The sequence below is a fragment of the Salvelinus fontinalis genome, chromosome 7 (genome assembly GCF_029448725.1).
Source record: "Salvelinus fontinalis isolate EN_2023a chromosome 7, ASM2944872v1, whole genome shotgun sequence".
Taxonomy (NCBI): domain Eukaryota; kingdom Metazoa; phylum Chordata; class Actinopteri; order Salmoniformes; family Salmonidae; genus Salvelinus; species Salvelinus fontinalis.
This window is the reverse complement of record NC_074671.1, coordinates 52,472,394-52,497,637: the sequence shown is the minus strand read 5'-3', so window position 1 is coordinate 52,497,637 and position 25,244 is coordinate 52,472,394. Positions and strand designations below refer to the sequence as shown.

At 45.1% G+C, this 25,244-nt stretch overlaps 1 protein-coding gene across 3 annotated transcripts in view; it reads left to right on the top strand.

Moving 5' to 3' along the window:
• The window catches only part of LOC129859654 (rho GTPase-activating protein 6-like), a 79,419-nt gene extending 54,702 nt beyond the window's left edge, over positions 1-24,717 (top strand). For 2 of the 3 annotated variants that reach the window (XM_055929697.1, XM_055929699.1), the window contains exons 2-13: positions 3,871-4,030; positions 6,237-6,308; positions 12,948-13,225; positions 13,353-13,548; positions 15,627-15,682; positions 17,301-17,451; positions 18,067-18,215; positions 19,318-19,497; positions 21,361-21,452; positions 21,640-21,893; positions 22,102-22,173; positions 22,261-24,717. In XM_055929697.1, coding sequence (XP_055785672.1) covers positions 3,871-4,030; positions 6,237-6,308; positions 12,948-13,225; positions 13,353-13,548; positions 15,627-15,682; positions 17,301-17,451; positions 18,067-18,215; positions 19,318-19,497; positions 21,361-21,452; positions 21,640-21,893; positions 22,102-22,173; positions 22,261-22,871 — 2,271 coding nt within the window. In that variant the 3' untranslated portion in view covers positions 22,872-24,717. The remainder of the gene's footprint in view (positions 1-3,870; positions 4,031-6,236; positions 6,309-12,947; positions 13,226-13,352; positions 13,549-15,626; positions 15,683-17,300; positions 17,452-18,066; positions 18,216-19,317; positions 19,498-21,360; positions 21,453-21,639; positions 21,894-22,101; positions 22,174-22,260) is intronic. The other variant, XM_055929698.1, reaches the window with a different exon arrangement.
• The last annotated feature ends 527 nt before the right edge of the window (positions 24,718-25,244 follow it).

The following is a 25,244-nucleotide window of genomic DNA, read 5'->3' as shown; positions in this document are numbered from 1 at the left end:
AATCAACTTGCATACAGTAAGCTTGTTATTTCAGCTCTACGCAGTTGGCAAGGGAGTTGAATTGAGTTCCTGATTTCACTGGGGAATCAAATGGAATTGATGTGTTGAGGACAACTCATTCTGAGTGACAGTCGGTGCTCATCCTATTAGCAGTATCTCTGGCCATGAGGTCTGCCTGTGTCAAGGGGAAACGCGTTTTCAGGGGCAGAGTGCATATGATAATATGTGAGTAGTGGAAAAAGAGACGTTTAAAACACACTAAGAGTGTGGAGGGAGGCAGCCTGGTCGGATCCTGTCTTTATATAATGACAAGGCCATGTGTGGAGGACCGTGTGGGCCTCAGAGCTGGGGGGTGGAGCAGGAGTTGAGATGGTTCGCGGGTTTGGGAGATGTAGTTCCTAGTCAACTGTAGTCCTTAGCCAAGTGTGAAAACAGAGATTATGAAACACAAACTGACCAATATTGATTGGTTCTCTGGCAAAGGTTTACGGTACGTACAGCGGAGAGGATACAATTGGACAAGATCATTTTTGATCATTTTTGATCATTTTTGATCTTGATCATTTTTAACTACCTGAGGTAGTTAAGGGAGCAGCCATAGTAGATATTTGACCCCTTTAATTCACCCAGTGGGTCATGGCTCTGACAAGCATGTTGAATTGTTTCGTAACAAATGAGTTGTGTACACTAAAGCACTGTCAAAGTCAACTGGCTTTCCTGTTTACTGTATTGTAAATGTGCTCATAGAGACTAGAGTTAGAGTCTGAAGAGAACTCCCAAGTGGTGAGGAGGGAGCAGCATTTCTGAGGTACCAGCATTCCATAGCCATTCCATACATGATCCATAGATGGACTCGGGGGGGGAATTGGAGCTCAGGCATCGCATTCAGCCCCCCTGCCATGCCTAACAGCTCAAGAGAGTAGCAGCCCCTGCTTTTCCAGCTGCCCCCCCCCCCCCCCCCCCCCCTTCAAAGGTCCCCCTTCCCAACCCCTTACGGCTGTGTCCTGGGGTGGGGAACTCACAACAACAGTGCTGTGGTTTCATCCACACAGGGCTAGACGCTAACGACTAACTATTGGAGCGAGTGCATCTGGCTGTTCCTCTGCATGCTCGTTAGCTAGGAAGTATCAGGGCGGGTGAGAAGCCTCTGTCCTCTTAGTACAGCTGTGTAGATCTTCTATTTCCACCTCCTTGTTTTTCACTGTTCTGGTGGATGATGCTGTTGTTCCTCTCTGCTGGCTGGGGCGTTTTGGAAGCACAAGGTGGGTATTGTTGTATCTTTAAGCAGGAGTGAATTCAAAGTTGTTGCACAAAACTAAGGCTTGCATAAGAACAAATTACAAGCTAAATGAAGTTCAATGACGTACTAAGGCCGGTTCAAGGAGGACTCTGTGTGTGTGTGTGTGTGTGTGTGTGTGTGTGTGTGTGTGTGTGTGTGTGTGTGTGTGTGTGTGTGTGTGTGTGTGTGTCAGATTTAAGACTTTGTGGCTGTGCCAGCTAGTGACCACTGCAGAGCTGCCTCCAGAACAAGATTCATGATGAACAACGCTGACCTGCTCTGATCTCTGGCTAATACATCAGTACTCTAGCTCTGTCCTCTCTCTTCACCATCTTGTAGGGATGACAGAGGGGAATGTAGAACCATAGAACCAGGGATTGAGGTGATTTATGAGTTCATCTTGAAGCTCTTTGTGAGTTGCCTGCTAGTCAAGCCATCCACTCTCGTTCCTCCCCTTTCCCTAACCTGCCATATACAACCTGTCCGCTCCGCTATGTATATATACTGTATATACAGTGGGCTCCAAAATTACTGACACCCCTGCCTGGCAATGCACAAACAATACTTAAAAATATATAAACAATATAATTTTAGAGATAAACTCAAAATACCAACATTTAATTATTTAAGTTTATCTAAGTGTTACGGAACTATATTGAGCCATGACATCACTTCCTTTTTCCCTAGGGCATAAAAAGGAGGTAACACGCATGCAATATCCCTTTGTCATCCAACACCATGAAGAAAAGAAAAAAAAGAGATATGGAACAGTTGAAATCCTCCCCGCTAGAGGACGCAAATGCATTTTGCCCAACAGGATAGGGAGGAGGATCGTGAGAGAAGCAGCAAAATCCCCAAGAATCACTGTGAAAGAATTGCAGGCCAGAGGTCTTGGGGTCACCAGGTTTAAAAAAAAGCACCATCAGACGCCACCTCCACCACCACAGGCTCTTTGGAAGGGTTGCCAGAAGAAAGCCCTTAATGACCCCAAGATACAGACGCAACCTCTTGGAGTTTGCCAAAAGTCATTTAAATTATGATTAGAAGAAGGTGCTCTGGTCAGATGAGACCAAAATTGAACGTTTTGGTCAGATACAGCATCGGCATGTTTGGCAAACGCTAGAATGTGAAGGATCTTGAAAGGATCTGCATAGAGGAATGGTCCAAAATCCCTCCAAATGTGTTCCTTAACCTTGTCAAACATTACAGGAAAAGACCATGCTGTTATCCTTGCCAGAGGTGGTGGCACTAAGTACTAAATGAGGAGTGCCAATAATTATGAAACCTTGATTTTGGTGAAATTTGTTTTGTATTAAGTAATTGTATGATTTTGGTGGGTTCCATTGAAACATTAATAAAGTACAGTATTTCTCACGTTGGTATTTTGAGTTTATCTCTATAATTATATTGTTTCTATTTTTTAAAGTATTGTTTGTGCATTGCCAGTCAGGGGTGCCAGTAATTTTAGGGCCCACTGTATATACCGAGTGGCATAGTGGTCTAAGACACTACATCTCAGTGCTAGAGGCTTCACTAAATAAAATAAAATAAAAGTTTATTTGTCACGTGCGCCGAATACAACACCTTACAGTGAAATGCTTACTTACAGGCTCTAACCAATAGTGTAAAAAATGTATTAGGTAAAGAAATAAAACAACAGGTAAAAGACAGGCTATATACAGTAGCGAGGCTATAAAAGTAGCGAGGCTACATACAGACACCGGTTAGTCAGGCTGATTGAGGTAGTATGTACATGTAGATATGGTTAAAGTGACTATGCATATATGATGAACAGAGAGTAGCAGTAGCGTAAAAGAGGGGTTGGAGGGTGGTGGGTGGGACACAATGCAGATAGCCCGGTTAGCCAATGCGCGGGAGCACTACAGACACCCTGGTTTGAATTCAGGCTTTTTTCACAACCAGCTGTGATTGGGAGTCCAATAGGGAGGCGCACCGGTTTGGCCGGTGTAGGCCGTCGTTGTAAATAAGAATTTGTTCTTAACTGACTTGCCTTGTTAAATAAAGGTTACACATATAGTTTGGGTATAATGTGTATATTTATGTTGTATACACATATTGAGACCTAGGTCTCAATATGTCGTCCCTGTTAAAATAAAGGTAAAAAAACGAAATAAATGCTGAGCCTAAACATCCATCAGCTTTACTGACCTGGGCTTCTCTTTCAAGTTAAGGAGTGCGCCTTTAGGGCTTATTGCTCAGGCATAAAATGCTTTGGGTTGAGCTGGGGACGTTTCAATCTAAGGACAATCTGTCCCGATACTGTAACATCTGTTTGTGACGATAGTCGAGACTTGTCCATTCCTTTCAAGGTGTTGCAACTTTACAAACAACCAGCCTTCGATCATTATGGGCATCACGGTCAATTGCAGTGATTGCAGACCCATTCTTCGAACAGAAAATCTGACAACACGGTCAGGTTATGGTGACAGTATCAGTGATGAACGTGGTAACAGTGGAAGTAGTCTTAGGCGCTATAACCAACTCTCAAGCTAGCTACTTTAAGTAAGAACAGCTGATGCTAGCTGACAAATGTTCCTCTGCCAAGTGACAGAATAAAAATCTCTCCCCAGGGTGACTTCACCTGGAACAGCCTGTCAGGGCGGAGTGTACGGCTGACGCCGACGGCCATCCAGAGCCTTTCGGAGCTGGAGCGGACCTGGCTACAGGAGGTAGCCTTCAACAGGCTCCATCAAGACTATGACCTGGGCTGTCAGATCACCATCCCCAAAGGTAAAGTAGCGAGGTGTTTTTGTGTGCGTGTGTAAATGTCGTCTGTCTGACTTCCTTTCTAGTCCGTCCATCTGCCTGTCCGTCTGTCTGGTCATATGGCTAGTCAGTTTGTCCCTGTGCCAATGCTACAAGCATTTTCACAAACATATGCCATCAACATCCACCTTGGACCTCTCCGAGACCAACATCAAACTGTCTAGCAGACAACCGTGAACTTCCCCTCCACAGAGTGTGTTTGGGGAAGCTGTAAGCACTTATGATTTGAGATGTAAACCTCAGTACACATGTTTTCCTATACAGTACATCTAGAAGACTCAGGAGTGAACTTCCTGTCTTATGTAGTGTCAGTAAGACACTTACACATGAAGATGTGTAGACCTTTCCACTCAGTACCATAGGGCCGTAGCCTGCTGCTCTGCTCTAAGTCATGCTCTGTGGAGAGCTGTATATTAGCCAGGGCGTGCATTCCAGTCAAAAGTTCTACCTCTCCCCCGGATGATTTAATGCGTTTGTCTGTGTTCCTTATGAATTCCAGAAGCCCTCAGGCATGTGTTACTGAGATATTTCAGCACACTGACTGTGGGTTTTGTTTATCTTGCGCCTGGGGTTGGGTTAGCCGGTGTTTCGCTGAGGCCTGGAGATCCTTGAAAAAATAGAGAAAAGAAAAGCAAATGGCTCGTTGGATTGTTTCACGAGTCGTTGGAGTGGGGAAGAGAGAGAGAGAACTGGAGATTCCTGGGATTACTGTCCAACTTTGCAGAGTCAACTGTCAAGAATCCAAACCATTTCCTCTTCTCTCTCTCTCTCTCTCTCTCTCTCTCTCTCTCTCTCTCTCTCTCTCTCTCTCTCTCTCTCTCTCTCTCTCTCTCTCTCTCTCTCTCTCTCTCTCTCTCTCTCTCTCTCTCTCTCTCTCTCTCTCTCTCTCTCTCTCTCTCTCTCTCTCTCTCTCTCTCTCTCTCTCTCTCTCTCTCTCTCTCTCTCTCTCATACACCTTCCTCTCTCTTACTTTCTGTCACACACATACTGTCTCCCGCTCCCTTTCTCTCATAGCATCTCTGTCTCACCCCCCCCCCCCCCCGCTGTCTTTCTCCCGCTCCCTTTCTATTCTTCACTCTTGTTCTCTCATACTCTGTCTTTAGATATTCCATCATAACGATCTGTAGATATGTCAAAGCATAGTTTCTTAGCAACCGGTTCTGTGTACCTGTTCCAAGAACAGATTTGACTTAGTCAATGGGGAAAAAAAACAATCCCTGTTAAGATTATAAACCAATCATAAAAGAGCATACCCACGGGGCACAGATGTCTATTTAACATCTATTCCACATTGGTCCAATGTCATTTCATTGAAATGACAGGGAAACAACGTTGATTCAACCAGTGTGTGCCCAGTTCATAACATCTCGACTGTTTTGAAGACAGATCAATCGACTGTTCGATAAGAGGCGCTCTGGCTATAGACACAGTTTTTAGGTATTTCCCCAATAAGAGTTCCAACCCCTGGTCCAAGCTGCCGGAGGTTTCCTGTGCATTAATCAACGTTCTTGCTAGGAGTCATAGATCTTGTTGACAGCTGACAAAACACTTCTTTCCCTTCCTCATAACGATTCAGTCCTTTTCAAACTGAAACTCATATTTGGATCCACACTAATTCAAAGCATGATGGGAAATTGTCCAAATAGTCCACTGCTGTTAAAGTCTTTTCTTTTTAAGTGGTGTGCTGTAACCTTGATATAACAGTATAAGAATATGCTATAAAATATATTTTACATTGAAGGGGCTCATTCTCTACTTTTCTCAGGGTTAAGTTTCACTTCCAGGATTAAGCTCAGGTGAACTGGAAGCCCTGATTCCTTATTATAAAGTGGGTGGTTTGAGCCCTGAATGCTGATTGGCTGATTCCTTAATAATCCCTCTTCACAGGAAAGCCTGAGGATCAAGAGGAAATGAGAATGTCCTATGTTTCTTTCCTCTTGATCCTGTATTGATGAAACCACTGGACCAGAGGCTGGAGACACTCATCTGTCATCTTTATCGCTACGGTGTTCTGATAACCGATGCTCTTTGAAGCCACTGGCTCGATCATCTCCAAAATGGCCAACATACATGCTACTGGAAGAGATCACCTAATGTGACAGCAGGCCATTGTGTGGGTTGTTATCAGTGTGTACAGATAACTGACAGTTTTCATTATTTTCTTTATCAGATGGACAGAAAAGGAAGAAGTCGCTGAGGAGGAAGTTGGACTCTTTGGCGAAAGAGAAAAATAAAGATAAAGGTATATTGACGTGAAACCCTCAACATGGTTATCACTAGTTACCACATCCACAAAGTCAGAAACCCTGCCCATTTCTTCAATTTCTCTTGTTAAAATTGTATTTAAACCTAACCTTAACCTAACCTAACTTTAAATTAACCAAAAGCAATTTTTAAATGTTTATTTATTTTTATATAGCCAATTTTGACTTTGTGGCTGTGGTAACTAGTGGAAATCCCTCAACATGGTATTTTATGGAAAGACTAAGTGCTTTGTACTGTACATTTTCCTGCTGTGAAAAACTGGTCAAATTAATATAACAGATCTCTAGGCTATGCAAGCAGCATCCTCCTTGGTAATGCAATTAACACTGTTTAACAAGGCAGACATTGAAAGCAGTCCCTTCACTATTGGTGCTTCAAAATGGAGGCATAAGGATAGTGGAAATATTGGAAAGATAAGGATTGGGTGTATTTTCAGATGCAAACTAGAACCAGGGGTTAGGGGGGAGCCCTCTAGTTTGCATTTTTTCTTGGGATTTTTCTTTTTTCTTTTTATGCTGTCACTTACATTTATGAAGACGTTTTCCCAGTCCTGAACATTTAGTTTCCAGGGAAAACAGAACCTTGTCAGTCCACAGCCCTACACTCTTAGAAGAAAGGGTTCCAAAAGGGTTCTTCGGCTGTTCCCATAGGAGAACCCTTTTTGGTTCCAGGTAGAACTCTTTTTGGTTCTGGGTAGAACCCACTGTGGAAAGGGAACCCAAAAGGCTTTTTGCCCCAGAACCAAAAACGGTTCTTCAAAGGGTTCTCGTATGGGGACAGCTGAAGAACCCTTTAAGGTTCTAGATAGCACCTTTTTTTAAAGTGTAGCCGCAGCCCCAGGTGAATAGCAGAGTGGCTATGAAAACACAGACATATTTACTGGGGGAGGAGGGATATATTTAGCAAAGTGGAGCGACTCCTTGTAAGGGGATTGGGCTGAAATACAGCCACTGTGTCTGCATCACAGACGGCATATTTGGCAATGTGATAACTACAGATCTGATAGAAGGTAACTCTCCAATAGAGATGTAGGTATAAACCACTCCAAGTATCTTACACATTTGCTCACAAGCTGTGGGGAACTTTCCTTGCAGTCAGTTTATTCGATGTAAACATGCATGTATGTCAGGTTCTCTTTGATGCTGGTGGGCAACGGTAACATCAACGTCAGCTCTGCCCGTTGTATACAGTACCAGTCCAAAGTTTGGACACACTTACTCATTCAAGTGTTTTTATTTATTTTTTACTATTTTCTACATTGTAGAATAGTAATGAAGACATCAAAACTATGAAATAACACATGGATTTATGTAGTAACCCAAAAATTCTCTCAACCAGCTTCACATGGAATGCTTTTCCAACAGTCCCACATATGCTGAGCCCTTGTTGACTGCTTTTCCTTCACTCTGCGGTCCAACTCATCCCAAACCATCTCAATTGGGTTGAGGTCAGGTGATTGTGGAGGCCAGGTCATATGATGCAACACTCCATCACTGTCCTTCTTGGTCAAATAGCCCTTACACAGCCTAGAGGTATATTGGGTCATTGTCCTGTTGAAAAACAAATAATTGTTCCACTAAGCGCAAACCAGATGGGATGGTGTATCGCTGCAGAATGCTGTGGTGGCCATGCTGGTTAAGTGTGCCTTGAATTCTAAATAAATCATCAACAGTGTCACCAGCAAAGCACCCCCACACCATCACACCTCCTCCTCCATGCTTCACGGTGGAAACTACACATGCGGAGTTCATCCGTTCACTTACTCTACGTTTCACAAAGACACAGCGGTTGATACCAGAAATCTCAATTTTGGACTCATCAGACCAAAAGACAGGTTTCAACCGGGTCTAATCCCAGCTAGCAATGAAGAATCGGCCTAGAAGCGTCCCTCTTTCGGGGGGCTCGAACTGATTGAATCGACCTGGAATCGGGTGTCGGACTTAGCTGTCTACTGGAATTCAGCCGACTTTGCAGGCATCTTACCAGAATCCCCCAGAAGCGGCCCGATGCAATTGTGCATCGCCTCATGGGTCTCCCAGTCGCGGCCGGCACGGGTCTCAAACCAGCATCTGTAGCAACGCAGTTTGCACTATGATGCAGTGTCTTAGACCTCTGTTCCACTCGGGAGGCTCCAGCCACAAAGTTTTTAATGCTAATCAATTGCCTTGCACAAAGTATCAACATTATACATAAATACTACACAGGACTCATAAAGAATGTAATTTAAATGTTAATTGTATTTTTCATCACAGAAACAATGAGAAAATATGGAAAAATAATGAATGAAATGTTAATGATGTAAAGCAGCCTGTGTAATCATCTGCCAGAGAGTAGCCCCAATCGGCCCGAGCACCAAGTAATACATTTGGGCCAGATAACTCACACCGGAATGGGCCCGAGCTCAATCCCTGCATCCTAGCCATAAGTAATACTGCCGAAGGCGGCCCAGAATCAGGCCAAATGATGTTGGCCAAGTCTGACTCTCAACCGAGTCCCCCGACTTTCAGCCGGAATCGGCCCAGATCCACTGTGCTAGCTGGGATGTCTATTGCTCGTGTTTCTTGGCCCAAGCAAGTTTCTTCTTCTTATTGGTGTCCTTTAGTAGTGGTTTCTTTGCATCAATTTGACCATGAAGGCCTGATTCACCCAGTCTCCTCTCAAAAGTTAATGTTGAGATGTGTCTGTTACTTGAACTCTGTGAAGCATTTCTTTGGGCTGCAATTTCTGAGGCTGGTAACTCTAATGAACTTATACTCTGCAGCAGAGGTAACTCTGGTTCTTCCTTTCCTGTGGCGGTCCTCACGAGAGCCAGTTACATCATAGCGCTTGATGGGTTTGCAACTGCGCTTGAAGAAACTTTCAAAGTTGTCGACATTTTCCGGATTGACTGACCTTCATGTCTTAATGTAATGATGGACTGTCGTTTCTCTTTGCTTAGCTGTTCTTGCCGTAATATGGACTTGGTCTTTTACCAAATAGGGCTATCTTCTGTATACCACCCCTACCTTGTCACAACACAACTGATTGGCTCAAATGCATTAAGAAGGAAAGAAATCCCACAAATTTACTTTTAACAAGGCACACCTGTTAATCGAAAGGCATTCCAGGTGACTACCTCATGAATCTGGTTGAGAGAATGCCAAGAGTGTGCAAAGCTGTCATCAAGGCAAAGTGTGGCTACTTATATCTAGAACATATATTTTGATTTGTTTAACACTGTTTTGGTTACTACATGATTCCATTTGTTTTATTTCATAGTTTTGATGTCTTCACTATTATTCTACAATGTAGAAAATATAAAAGATAAACCCTTGAATGAGTAGGTGTGTCCAAACGTTTGACTGGTACTGTATGTAAATAATTCATCACAGCAGCAGTCCCATTCTCAGTTTCTCATGTCATGTAAACTCACTGTGGGAGAGGTCGGCGGTCGATGAAACATTCCCTTGAGGTACTGGGTTAGAAACATAGTGGCTGTGAACATGCAGGCTGCCAAATGCTTTGTCATTAGGGTGTGTGTGTATGTATTTATGTGTGAATGCCTGCATGTGTATGTGTGTGTTTAAGTAAACATTCTCAAAGTGTGTGGTTGTAGAGAGAGTGGACTGTGTCACCTAGCATACAGTATATGGTTGTTTTGTACATGATTACTCGCTTACTCTCCCTCCCTACTTCCCTCCCTCCCTCCCTCTCTCTCTCTCCCTCCCCCTCTCTCCCTCCCCCTCTCTCCCTCCCCCTCTCTCTCTCTCTCTCTCTCTCCCTGCTTCCATCCCTCTTTCTCCCTCCCTCCCTCTCTCCCTGCTTCCTTCCATACCCCTCTCTCCCTCGATCTCTCTCTGCTTCCCTCCCCCATCCCTCTCTCTCCCCCTCTCTCTATCCCAGCTGTCCTGTGTTGTCTCAAAGCTCTGGCTCAGTCTGTCACCAGAGTTGGACATATGTGATGATGTGGCATGTGCTGTGGTCCATTGGGTTGATGTGATTCCATGCTGGCCTCTGGAGCAGCCTCTCTCTCAGCTGTTTAGACAACCATAGTAAATGAACTTTCTTACATTTGGGTACACATTGCATCAAACTCACTCCTGAGAGGGATCTGTTTACGATGTAGCCTTCTACCACCGCACTGCAGCAACAGAATGTGTTCGGGGACTGAAACAGAAGTCTGTCTGGGGGATGGCTTTGTCTTGTGATTGGGTGGACCTTGGGTTTGTGCGGCCCAGAAGATAGATTGTCATCCAATGTCAACAACGGTTTCCACGTTGAACCTAACATGGCTTAACATTTACTGTATTCTGTATCTCTCTCGGTTCTGGTTTGGAGACGCACTTGCTCTAAAGGCTGTAACATTAGTTGATTTTAGTGTGCTCATTTTGAGTACGCAAACTAAAATAGTTTAGTTTCTCTCCTAGACAGAGAATGAGAACAGGTCTAGAGTAGTGCCAGATCACACGGACGCTGTTAATTGAGTTTACGAGACTGCCGTGAGCCTGTTCTAAAAATGACTTGTAGCTGTGCAGGCTTTATTGTTCACTGGGATCAAAGACCACCTGGCTAATGTGGTGGGCTTACGTGCAGAGAAGTCTTAAACTGACGTACTGTTAAGAAATGGTTCCTTGTTGACTTATTTATGGGATAATATAGGCTGGATGAGACGTTTTATGAGATTTAGTTTAATCTGTTTAATTCGAAGCATGTGTAGTAATCTCTTTTTGGCGTGTTCGTCGAAACACAGATGGTCTTGAAATGTTTAATTGGAGATTTGTTTCATGTTGATAATCCTGAGCTGCGATAAACCAATTCTGTAAACAGATTTTTTGTTGTTGTTGCCTAATCCCTTCTCTTTCCATTGTGTGAATTGAATTTCAATGAATCCCTTCTCTTTCCATTGTGTGAATTGAATTTCAATGAATCCCTTCTCTTTCCATTGTGTGAATTGAATTTCCATGAATCCCTTCTCGTTCCATTGTGTGAATTGAATTTTAATGAATCCCTTCTCGTTCCATTGTGTGAATTGAATTTTAATGAATCCCTTCTCTTTCTTTAGTGTGAATTGAATTTCCGTTAATCCCTTCTCTTTCTGTTGTGTGAATTGAATTTCCGTTAATCCCTTCTCTTTCTGTTGTGTGAATTGAATTTCCGTTAATCCCTTCTCTTTCTGTTGTGTGAATTGAATTTCCGTTAATCCCTTCTCTTTCTGTTGTGTGAATTGAATTTCCGTTAATCCCTTCTCTTTCTGTTGTGTGAATTGAATTTCCGTTAATCCCTTCTCTTTCTGTTGTGTGAATTGAATTTCCGTTAATCCCTTCTCTTTCTGTTGTGTGAATTGAATTTCCGTTAATCCCTTCTCTTTCTGTTGTGTGAATTGAATTTCCGTTAATCCCTTCTCTTTCTGTTGTGTGAATTGAATTTCCGTTAATCCCTTCTCTTTCTGTTGTGTGAATTGAATTTCCGTTAATCCCTTCTCTTTCTGTTGTGTGAATTGAATTTCTAATTTTTTCTCCCTTGTCTTCCTTCCCTTCCTCTCTATCACTCTGTCTCAGACATGTCAGTCATGTCTCTTGTGTTGTCTCTTAGTCACTATGATAACATTGTTAATATTGTTTATATATATCGGGAGCTTGGGACTATAAGGTTCTATCTGCAAAAAGGTGATTCTCAGATCATTGGCTTTGAAGTTCCAAACCCTCATGTGTGTCAGCAATTTGTGTCTTATATTCTTTTGAACTTAACATGAATTGGGATATTTAGAGTACAATATACTGTAGGTAGAGAACGTTGACCAGAACAAGGCTATGTCAATAACATTTTGACAAAAAGGCAGGTTCTACCTGGAACCAAAAAGGTTTCTTCAAATGGTTGTGCTATGGGGACAGCCAAACAACCCTTCTAGGTTGCACTTTTTTTCTAAGAGTGTACTGTCAGGGACCTGTCTCTGTTAGGGGAATTGATACATCTTGTTAAAGCAAAATACCACCCATCTTTCATTAGTTCACTGTTGTTTTTCATTAGTCCACTAGAAGCTGGGTAGACGGTAAGGGCTGAGTTCCTCACTGGAGATCCAAGTACGTAACTTGAATTTCCGTGCCAAGCTCCCATTGACATCAATGCATGATTTACACAAATGTCTGAGCTACACACGCATTTCTCCGGTTAGGATTTGGCCCTGAATCAGGAAACCTTAAAACATCATTTGTTATGTTTTTTCTCTCACTCGTATATCTCACGTTAAGAATGTCTCCATTTTCTCTTGTGGGCCTGTCAATGTCTCAAAGTAAATATGATGTAGTGGAATACGTGGATACGTGCGCAAAAACACCTGCGTCCAAATATTCAATGAGTAATCACAGAACAATCAAAACAGTAACGATCGTAATCTAAAGATCCCTATCGTTCACACACAAACACATTCACACGGAGGGCGGCACACATCTTTCATGCATACACGACCAAATACACTCACTCTCTCTCTCTCTCTCTCTCTCTCTCTCTCTCTCTCTCTCTCTCTCTCTCTCTCGCTGAGAATATGGTATTTACATTTCTCTCTCTCTCTCTCTCTCTCTCTCTCTCTCTCTCGCTGAGAATATGGTATTTACATTCCTCTCTCTCTCTCCCCTTCCAGAATGCATCCCCCAGGCCTTCGGTATGGCCCTGTCCCAGGTAATCGCCAACGACCGGACCCACAGGCAGCGCCAGGACGGCCTGCGTCAGGACCCTCCTCACAGGGAGGAGCATAAGGACCCGTCGGACCTGGTGTCGTCCATCCTGCAGTTTGCCACCAAGAGGTCCACCAATAAGGAGCTGTCCAGCAGTAACTCCTCCCTCAGCTCCACCTCGGAGACAGCTAACGAGTCCACGTCGCCCAACACGCCCGAGGCTGCCCCGCGGGCACGCAGGAGGGTGAGGGTCTCCCCCCACACGCCTACTGTACCAACTCCATGCACACACTCCATCGTTGTGTGTTTGTGTTTGTGTCTGTGACCTCAAGTAGACGTCAGCTTGATAATGCTCTCATTGTGGTCTGCAGGGGGGCATGTCGGTGGACTCCATCACAGACCTGGACAATAACCAATCCCGCCTGTTGGAGGCGCTGCAGCTCTCTCTGCCCGCTGAAGCGCCCAGCAAGAAGGAGAAGCACCGGGACAAGAGGCTGAGCCTCAACCCTATCTACAGACAGGTGCCTCGCCTGGTGGACAGCTGCTGCCAGCACCTGGAGAAGCATGGTACGAATGAACACAGCCCCTCTCACTGACCACACCTGGGGCCTGTTCAGTAGGGCACAATATAGCAAAAGGTTTTGCAACGGAAAACAAAAACGAGCACAGGTAGCACCTCCATGTTTCAAAACGTTTCCTATGTGCTGGACACGGCTCTATTAATGTGGTCAAAATCCTGGTCTTTGTCAGGGATCACTTACCCGATCTGACCCTACAGGGTGCAGTCTGTTGGAGTTTCCAGCCCCACGTCTTAACCCCGCCCTGCACTGCCCAACCAGCCCCACATCTTTACCCCGCCCTGCACTGCCCAACCAGCCCCACATCTTTACCCCGCCCTGCACTGCCCAACCAGCCCCACATCTTTACCCCGCCCTGCACTGCCCAACCAGCCCCACATCTTTACCTCGCCCTGCACTGCCCAACCAGCCCCACATCTTTACCTCGCCCTGCACTGCCCAACCAGCCCCACATCTTAACCCCGCCCTGCACTGCCCAACCAGCCCCACATCTTTACCTCGCCCTGCACTGCCCAACCAGCCACACATCTTTACCCCGCCCTGCACTGCCCAACCAGCCCCACATCTTTACCCCGCCCTGCACTGCCCAACCAGCCCCACATCTTTACCCTGCACTGCCCAACCAGCCCCACATCTTTACCCCGCCCTGCACTGCCCAACCAGCCCCACATCTTTACCCTGCACTGCCCAACCAGCCCCACATCTTTACCCCGCCCTGCACTGCCCAACCAGCCCCACATCTTTACCCTGCACTGCCCAACCAGCCCCACATCTTTACCCCGCCCTGCACTGCCCAACCAGCCCCACATCTTTACCCTGCACTACCCAACCAGCCCCACATCTTTACCCCGCCCTGCCCAACCAGCCCCACATCTTTACCCCGCCCTGCACTGCCCAACCAGCCCCACATCTTTACCCCGCCCTGCACTGTCCAACCAGCCCCACATCTTTACCCCGCCCTGCACTGTCCAACCAGCCCCACATCTTTACCCCGCCCTGCCCAACCAGCCCCACATCTTTACCCTGCACTGTCCAACCAGCCCCACATCTTTACCGCGCCCTGCACAGTCCAACCAGCCCCACATCTTTACCCCGCCCTGCACTGTCCAACCAGCCCCACATCTTTACCCCGCCCTGCACTGTCCAACCAGCCCCACATCTTTACCCCGCCCTGCACTGCCCAACCAGACCCACATCTTTACCTCGCCCTGCACTGTCCAACCAGCCCCACATCTTTACCCCGCCCTGCACTGCCCAGCCAGCCCCACATCTTTACCCCGCCCTGCACTGCCCAGCCAGCCCCACATCTTTACCCTGCCCTGCACTGTCCAACCAGCCCCACATCTTTACCCCGCCCTGCACTGTCCAACCAGCCCCACATCTTTACCCCGCCCCGCCCTGCACTGTCCAACCAGCCCCACATCTTTACCCCGCCCTGCACTGTCCAACCAGCCCCACATCTTTACCCCGCCCCGCCCTGCACTGTCCAACCAGCCCCACATCTTTACCCCGCCCTACACAGTCCAACCAGCCCCACATCTTTACCCCGCCCTGCACAGTCCAACCAGCCCCACATCTTTACCTCGCCCTGCACTGCCCAAACAGCCCCGCAACTTTACCCCACCCTGCACTGCCCAACCAGTCCCTCATCTTTACCCCGCCGTACACTGCCCAACCAACCCCACATCTTTACCTCGCCCTGCACTGCCCAACCAAGATGATGTAGAAACAAGGCAGCAGTGTCTGGCCATTCATTCCTGACACTCAGTGAACCGACTTTGCAATCCTTCTCAACGTCGACCCCTGGGCTCATCCCCCCCCCCCGCTATCCCGCAGTCTTTAAATCCTCACTTGCTGGACTGAGCATTAGGCGCTAAAGTTCTCTAATGCGTGAATGGGCCACAGTAGCACTGGTTTAGGTTTGATGGTTCATGATGTCTGTGTTGAAAGGAGGCTTATGGCGGCTACGTCTTCACGTCTCTTCCATCTGTGATCATTCGGCTTGAGTGTTTCTTTGGCCAGTGGAGGATGATGCTCACTTATGTCCTCCGCTGTTTCTTCTGACAGGGCTACAGACGGTGGGGATATTCCGAGTGGGGAGCTCCAAGAAGAGAGTGAGGCAGGTGAGAATCTGGGAGAGGCCCTTTTTGATACTTCTCACACATTGCTGCACAAAGCTGTTGTTTCAGCTCACCGTGAGTGGTCGGCGACACCTTATAACTTAATTAATCTAATTAGTAGGTGATCTTGTATTGTTAACTTAGTTGAAGCATCGATTGTCATTAACTACACATTTTATTAATTGACTGTTCTGGTTGACTATATGGTTTTATAAGTACTCTTTTTTTTTTACAGGGGCCCATGCTAATTACATTATATTTCTGCATACTGTGATATAGATAGAAGCTATTCAAATTCAGATATATTGACAGAATATATTTATATTCATGCGTTGGTTTTGATATTGCCGCCGCTTCGGAGAATACACACCCACTTAGCATTAGTTCAGCGTATGTCATTAAAGGAAGCAGAGCGAATTAACTTGTCCCCGGCTGAAGAGCCAGGCTCTTCTGTAGTCGTGGCCCTGCTCTACAAAGGGACGCAGTCGAGCCTTAATACCATATTTGTAATTCAAGCAGGGCTTTTAGCATTCATTTCCATCCCAGGGCCTGTATTCAATTTCCATCCCAGTGCTGATCTAGGATCAGATTAGCCTTTTATATCATAATGAATCAGATTACATGGACAGGTATGTTTTGCCTATATCGTCCTAGTGTGGTTTCACTCTGTAGTCTTTTTTTGCTCGCTATTAATTTTCCCTCCTTTTTTTTTATGTCAGTTGAACATTTGCTTTTGGTTATTGTGACAGAAAACTCCATTCGTTTTAGTGTTGTTTTTGGACAATGTCTTTGTTTAAAGGAGATTTGAGTGTTTTCTGAGTTGTGTTCTCCGAGTTTGGACTTCTCGTGTTCTCTGTTTGCGTAGCTCATATGCAACGCTCACAATGGCAGATCTCAATCTTTCATTCAAGTCAGCAAAAACAAGCACTGGTGCCAGCCAGTTTCAGTCTCAGTCTTAAATGGTGTTGTTTCCGTTCTATGATGGGGAATTTCTTTTTATTTTCAACATCTCATCGTCTGACGGAATACAATGCTATCAGCGCGTTGAATCAAAATGTCACCACGTGAGACAGTTTACAGACTAAATCATCGACATCACTTAGAGATCGTATTTTCAAAGTTACTTAAATCTCAACCATCTCTCACTTCAGGAAGTACCTATATTAGTAGGCTACTTCCTGCCAACATTTAGATCTGTTACAAAGTTTAAAAAAAATATAAAACACAAGCTATAATCAAACTTCGCTATAATGCTTAATCAAATACAATACTTGGTTATAATGCTTATCTTACTGGACTAAGTGGACCCATTTCAATCCTGAGTAATGCTAGGGGTCAGATTGTGGAGGTAGCAGGTTGATACAGTATGGGAACAGAACCGGTTGGACCAGGACTACCTGTGAGAATGTTTTCACCACCAAGGTCACACCTGGTGTGTGCATACCTGTGTATGTCTGTGTATATCTGTGTATCTGCGTGTCCCCGTAATGTGTGTGGAATGTATTTATGTGAATATGTTTGAGTGTTTCTCTGAGTTCACTTTCTAACTGTAGTCGCTATAAGCAGTAAAGTATGTGGACTACACAGTATATCTCATGTTCTGTTTTACTCTGTCTCTTAGCTGAGGGAGGAGTTTGACCGGGGAGTGGACGTCCAGTTGGATGAGGAGCACAGTGTCCATGACGTGGCCGCGCTGCTCAAAGAGTTCCTCAGAGACATGCCTGACCCTCTCCTCACCAAGGAGCTCTACACTGCCTTCATCAACACCATGTGTGAGGAAACATCAACTTCACTACTTATGAATACTACTCTCTGTGTGTGCAGTAGTAGACTCACTCTTTTCCCTAGGCCCAATCACCTTGGTTGGCCTCTTTCAGTAGGACACACCCTCAGATTGCACTAAACCCACACTTAAGAGTGTATACTTGAGTCAATGACACACAGACATGCTGTATGCTCTGTAAATGTTGGGCTTTAGCCTACCAGAGTGCACACATTGTGCCAAATGTTGTGTATGTGATTGTCGTTGTCTACATATTTGGCTATGTGTATGTGAGAGTGTGACATATTTATAATGATTTAGACCGAATCCTCACTCTTAACCCCTAACCTCTAACCCCTGACCCCTGTCCTGTTCCTCTGTAGTGCTGGACTGTGAGGAGCAGCAGAGTGCCACCCAGCTCCTGGTTTACCTGCTGCCAGCATGTAACAGCGACACCCTAACCTCTAACCTCTAACCCCTGATCCCTGTCCTGTTCCTCTGTAGTGCTGGACTGTGAGGAGCAGCAGAGTGCCACCCAGCTCCTGGTTTACCTGCTGCCAGCCTGTAACAGCGACACCCTAACCTTTAACCTCTAACCCCTGATCTCTGTCCTGTTCCTCTGTAGTGCTGGACTGTGAGGAGCAGCGGAGTGCCACCCAGCTCCTGGTTTACCTGCTGCCAGCCTGTAACAGCGACACCCTGCACCGCCTCCTGCAGTTCCTCTCTACCGTGGCCAACCACGCCCACGACAGCCAGGACAAAGACGGACAGGAGGTGAGGCAAAGACCCCTTCCGTTACCCCCACCACTCCCCATGATTCCCAAAACAACCACAAGCCCCTACCCCCTAGACCTCCCTAGAAACTAGATCTGAGAGGATTGGATAGGTGTGTAACCGGCGTCAAGCTGCCGTTTCAACAGTATAGCTTCCTCCCTCCCTGACACGCACTGAGACTAGGGGCACAAGCTCTCAGGAACGCGCAATCAACACATTGTCATGTCATTGTGTCCCTCTGACGCACAGTGACTGATTTGGTCTCTTGTTCTTCATTGTAGTTGTCCAATCTGTTTAGCTAATTATTTTCCTGAAGCACTCAATGAAAATAAAAGGAAACTCAATATAGTATTCTATGAGGTCAATATAGTAGTCTATGAGGTCAATATAGTAGTCTATGAGGTCAATATGGTATTCTATTAGGTCAGTATAGTATTCTATGAGGTCAATATAGTATTCTATGAGGTCAATATAGTATTCTATGAGGTCAATATAGTAGTCTATGAGGTCAATATAGTAGTCTATGAGGTCAATATAGTAGTCTATGAGGTCAATATAGTATTCTATGAGGTCAATATAGTATTCTATGAGGTCAATATGGTATTCTATGAGGTCAATATAGTAGTCTATGAGGTCAATATAGTAGTCTATGAGGTTAATATGGTATTCTATGAGGTCAATATAGTAGTCTATGAGGTCAATATAGTAGTCTATGTGGTCAATATAGTAGTCTATGAGGTCAATATGGTATTCTATGAGGTCAATATAGTAGTCTAGGAGGCCAATATAGTAGTCTATGAGGTTAATATGGTATTCTATGAGGTCAATATATTGCTATATCTGGTCAAATACTTTTTTTTCAAACAGGAAGTATAATGAAAAAGGAACTGTTTTCCATGGTGTGTCTCTTTGTTAATGACAATCAATTGCACTTGTTTGCCTAGTCTAGTGTTGCTGTATGTGATTCCATGCTACTGTATGCAGGAATCCCCTACAGGACACACTAAAACTGAATGCACTCCCTGTACTGTCAGTGGTTTAGATATAACTGTTTGATAAGCAGCTGGCATTATTGTTATTCCTATGTCCTCATCTCCTCCAGGTGACGGGGAACAAGATGACCTCTCTGAACCTGGCCACCATCTTTGGTCCCAACCTCCTTCACAAGCAGAAGAGTTCAGACAAGGAGTTCAGTGTGCAGAGTTCGGCCCGCGCGGAGGAGAGCACCGCTGTTATCGCTGTTCTCCAGAGGATGATCGCAACCTTCCACTCCCTCTTCATGGTGTGTGGGCGGTTCCTTGTGTGTGCGTGCCTGCGCACATATGTGTGTGTTTGAATAAAGATACTATGTGTGTGTGTGTGTGTGTGTGTGTGTGTGTGTGTGTGTGTGTGTGTGTGTGTGTGTGTGTGTGTGTGTGTGTGTGTTGATATCCTACCCACTCTCCTGTTTAGTCCCTCTTTATAATACAACCTTGCACTTGTATGGTAATTGGACAGGCAGGTACTGTTTTTTTTTACAGTAATGTATTCGTAATAGCCAGCTACAATTAATTATCACTTTAGATTGGCCAGTAAGTAAGACTCCCTTGTGAGTTCATTGTATACACTGTACACAGGTGAGGTGACGCAGTTGTAGAGAATTTGTAACAACTACATAACCTACATTGTGCAAACTCAATCTGTTTATGTAGTTACCATGTCAAATACATGGGCTTAGCACTGACACATTTGATGAACTCTCTATGTCCTGGGTCCATATACATCCATTCAATTTCCATTACCTCTGCCTGTCCTCTTTCTCCCCTCCCTCCCTCCCTCCCTCCCTCCCTCCCTCCCTCCCTCCCTCCCTCCCTCCCTCCCTCCCTCCCTCGCAGTGCCACTCAGTAAAATATCTTCATCCCAAAGGGCACCCTGTACCCTATATAGTGCACTACCTTTGACCAGGGCTCATAGGGAATACAGTGCCATATGGGACAGAGCCTGTGTTTAAGTTAGAGAATCTCCAGGATTTACCAGACAATGGCTCTGTCTTATAGAATGAAAACAAAGCTCTGTGGGCCTTTGTTAGTGCTGTTAGAGCTGATCCTGGACCTGATTAAAGGCCTTAGGGCCCAGTTCCGGACCACTACAGATCACAGGCTTTTGAGACGGTGCCAGAGGGACTTATGGGCCAATCCCTTGCACTGATTGTTCCGACACCACCCCCGCCATTTCCCTGAACAGAAGTCGTATTCGTTGAACTTTGCAGAGGTGGTTTTCCCCTCGGATCGTGGAATTCAGGGTAGTGGCGGGACGCTGGAAAGAGGTCTTGTTAGGTTCTGAAATGTTATCCCTCGTGTTTTTCAACTGGGCTGGGTTGTTTGCTGAAGGTCCTGACGTAAACCAATAAAGATGTTTGTAGCTCTTTAGTTGGATGTGTTTGGACTGTCGCGCTTCATTGCCAAATCACTTATTTTATTACCCTTGTATTTTATTGCCCATTGCCCAGACACTATACATCAGGAATGGGAAACTTTGATGGGGGCAACAACAAAATGTAATTCTACTAATTTTGCCATGGGGCGGAGAGAAAAATGTGCAGTTTTACAGCTAATTTCCTGCAATTCTACATATTTTTCCATAGGATGGAGGGAAATGTTTGCAGTTTTTAATATGATAACTGATCATCAATGAGCACTAACCCGGTTAGTATTTCAACCATACTTATGATAAGTTTAGATATCTGGCCGCTAGACTGACTTATCAATCTAGAAAAAACACTGATTGTTGATGGACAACCAAGTTTCGAAATTGCACCTTATCTATTCTATTATTCTTCCCTCCCCCCAAAAAGTATTTTTGTTTGTTTTTTGGTGTGAAATTGGTCCACGAACCTACAAAAGGGTGTAGCCCGTGGGCCACCAGTTGCCCTACACTGCTAAACATGGATCCATAGACTGGTATTTAATAGTATTCAATGTTATACTATGTGTTCATGTATTGATTGGCTCGTGATCACTAAACGTGAAGATGGAAAAAGTTAGACTCACTTTCACCATGAGGTTGGCTTGGACAATAGCACTCCCTAGTGCTCGATCATATGCCATTACATACATAAACCATTTTTTGTACATGTTTGGTTATGTCTGTGGTTATCTGTGTGTAGGTTCCACCGGACCTGCAGAATGAGGTCCTAATGAGTTTACTGGAGACTGATCCTGATGTGGTAGACTATCTGCTCAGGAGAAAGGCATCACAGTGAGTACATTGGTTCCATGGCACATATCACAGTCACACATTTTGAGTACTCATGGAAAGTAGTCGCTTAGCCAGGTGTTCACGTCTGTTGAGCGAAAGGGAAGAACCCATTATCTATGGCAATATCTTTTGATTCTCTCTACCCATCCTTTTCTCTCCCTTATCCATCCCTCCCTCCACTCCACAGGAGTCCAGACGTGTTGCGATCGGAGGATCCTTTCTCCCTGAGCGAGAGGCGCTCATCCAGTGACTCCAACAAGGTCTCCAGTGGAGAGCTGTCCCCCTATGACAACAACTCCCCCATCCTGTCTGAGCACCTGGGGGGAGGGACCAGCCCAGGGTCAGAGAGGCTCTTTCATGTCCCAGAACAGTACACCCTGGTGAGGCAGGTGGCAGGACGGACACGGGACCCCCATGGGTCCAATCCCTGGGTCTCAAAAGGTAAGAGGGCTACTGTCCAGTTTTACTTAGCTGTGGTTGATATGATCGTGGTGGTGGTGGTGATAATTAAGACGATGATTGTGGTGGAGGTGATGATGATGATTATAATCTTGATAATGATGAGGATGATGATTATAATCTTGATAATGATGATGATGATGATGATGAGTATGACGGTCCCTAAACACGGTCATGTTCATTATGTCAGAGGAGCATGCTAATATCTGGGGAGCCTGGCATTCCACTCTGAAACCAGGGCTGAAGGACCAGCCTTATGCAGGTAAGCTGTTGAAATGTAACAATCACATTTTTGGACTTTTACTTATCTTCATTTTCGGACTTTTCCCATTGACATTTGTATCTCCAGGTTCCCATAGCAACATGTCAGAGGGCAGCTCACGCAGCTCCCAGGAAGGACTTGACTGTCTCCAAGGCGATGCCAGGCAGGTGGTACGACGGACACAGACCTCGCTGGGCGTGGCCGAGTGCAGGCCCCACCCCCCTGTGACACGGGTCTGCAGCAGCCCTCATGGCGAGGCGGGACGGCCGCGCCTCCTGCTGAGCCTCAACCCTTTGACTCCACCCCATCCGCACCCCGACAGCCAATCAGCAGCCAGCAGCGCGGAGGACCTCCCCCAGGGCATTGGACACCAGGCTATCCCCAGCCCTAACTATGCCCACTCGGGTCCCGCCCTCTCAGGGCGTCCTCCACCTCCCCCGTACAGCGGCTCGTCCTCCAGGCTCTCCCCTGCTGCCTCTAAACCAGCCCAGCCTGTCTCTCCCTCCCCCGCAGCATCCCTTCACCAGCACCCCCTGCAGGGTGGGAGGCCAACGGTGCCACAGAACTCAGCCTCCCCCACCACGTACAGCATGGTACCCATGAGCCAGGAGTGGCAGGACTGGCAGAGGGACAGATGGCAGATCTGGCAACTCTTGTCCTCGGAAAACGCAGACACACTCCCAGAGACACTGGTGTAAGCTGGACCATAGGACCGTGGGGTAGTGTTAGCCATCCCTCCCCTCTGTCCTCCCCTCCGTCCTTCCCCCCCAAACATGGACGCCATGGGGTTGTTTACATGTGCAGCTGCTGCCTATACTACGGACTTGGTACGGAGTCACTAGTGTTTCCTGTTTGCTATGTATTGATCCGGGATTGATGTTGTATCCTGGGGGCCCTTTTGCTTGTTATTAAATACTTTCTCTGAGCTGTTTGAGAGGATCAAAAGGAACTGTCAGCAAGACATACCTCAAACGTCAAGTTGATCAATTTGATTCACAGTTATTACTGCATGTCCACATTTCGATACGGCCCCAGTTTAAATTGAGCTGAACGTAATATGTAGAGGTGACTTTTGAAGACAGGAAGGTTTAACGTTTATGACAACAATTGATAAGCTACAGTCAATTTACATGACCAATCCTACCCTTATCTATTTACTGAAGTCATCACATATATTAGTGATCGCTGCTAAATATTCAGAAAGTATTTACTTGCTGATAATATATCCCGGTAAGTATCGTACGAGTTTGTACGAACAGAGTTTTATTCAATGTCAATCACCAAGTAACAGAGCCCACAGTATAGTTTTTGCAACAGTTTGTATATAAGCATTCTAATGTATTCTATGTCGACCTAGCTAAAAAAAAGAAATTACAGGCTGTCTAAATGTTTGTGTTGTGTGGTTTTAACAAGATAACGTCTGTCAAAGCTTTACTGAACCAAGTTGAGTTCTAAAAGAAAACTATTATTGCGATCAGTACAGTAATGTGCCACGTGCCAAAATTCCTTTACTCTCTTGTCATCAAATGTTTTTTGGGCGTCTATAAAGTCTCATCTGCTTTCTCTCATTCCATAGTTAACATTGTTCTTTTAGCTTTTGGATTTCACTTCACCATGGTTGCTACAGCATGGCTTCTGGTACAAGCTCATATCAACATAATTCATTCCAATGATCTCCCTCATTCCATTAGGTGGTTGATGTCAAGGTTATGGCTGCATAGGAGTATTTTTGGAAGCAGATTAAAAAGACAAGTTCATTGCTGGCCTGACAGGTTCATTGCTTTACCTCTCACTGTATTTATCTGATTGATATGGGATTTTACTAGATATTTGCACTTACTCTACTGGACTCTGGGAATTGACAAAGCTTTTTTGATTCCTCCTTTTCAACAACAAAATAAACAAGTCTCTTGCTTTTGTCATTACATGCACTGTCTGCCTCTATAACTTACCTGTTGCTTTTTGCTCCCAAATACATTAGTAGTCTCCAATCATTTCCCAGTTTTGTGGATATTTGCTGGCAAATATTGCACACTTTCTAAATGGTAGTTTGGGTGGTTATGTTTGTTTCAATCCGTCCGCATGTCAGAGGAATTTGAAGTGTGACAGACATTGGAATTATTTACAAGGATTCACACATTTTTACATGTCTTTGCAGTGTCCGACAAAATGACAGTACTTGTCGAAAACGCGTCCCATCTTTACTTCTATAAAAAGCGCTTTGAACAGTTTCTAAGCACTATTCTGAATGCCAATGTGTTTGGAGTCAAGTATGCCATAGATCCATGCTCTTTGAAAATTATTTGATACCCCACATTGCTTTATGGTTGTCAATGATTTTTTTGTAGCTTGTCATCCAAGATTTAAAAATGTATTTTTTATAACTATTATGTCTGTTCAGTACTGTAACATATGAAATAACAGTTTTTACTCCAAAAAAATCTACAAACACATGTATAAGGCCCAAGTTTTGACCTTATGTCAGCTTTTGTATTGTGTGTCGTCTTAAATATGCCATGGTGGAATTAAACGTGAAAGAAGGTGTTTCGTGTACTTGGTTGGTTAACAGCTTGTGCCCTTATACACCTTTTACCAGTGGCGACGTAACCACCGATTTCGACGATGCATGAATGTTTGACGGTGTAATAACAGTATAGAACCAAAAGAGGGGACCCTAGATCTTTTTGCTTAGTCGTCTTGTCCACAGGTCATTCTAAAGGTCTCGAAATCATCCACATCATCCTTTATCACCGAACGTTCTTAAAACAATTTGGATATAGTCACACAATTTCACAATTCTTCACCTTGAAAGAGGAAAAATAATATGAAACGAGAGAGGAGGAGAGAGGGCGGAATAGAGAGTGTGGAAGGGAGGAGGTAAGAGTGAATACCAAGACCTCCATGTTAGAAACCTGAGATGAGAACCCTCCATGCTGGCGGCTTTAATTCCCACTGAGCTCAGGACAAGTCCTAAATCTGTTTACGGCACAGAACAGAGCTGAAAATGAACTTCCAGGAGATCATTTCCCACATCTTAATTGGTCATGTCCTGCTAATCGGGTGTGTAAGTA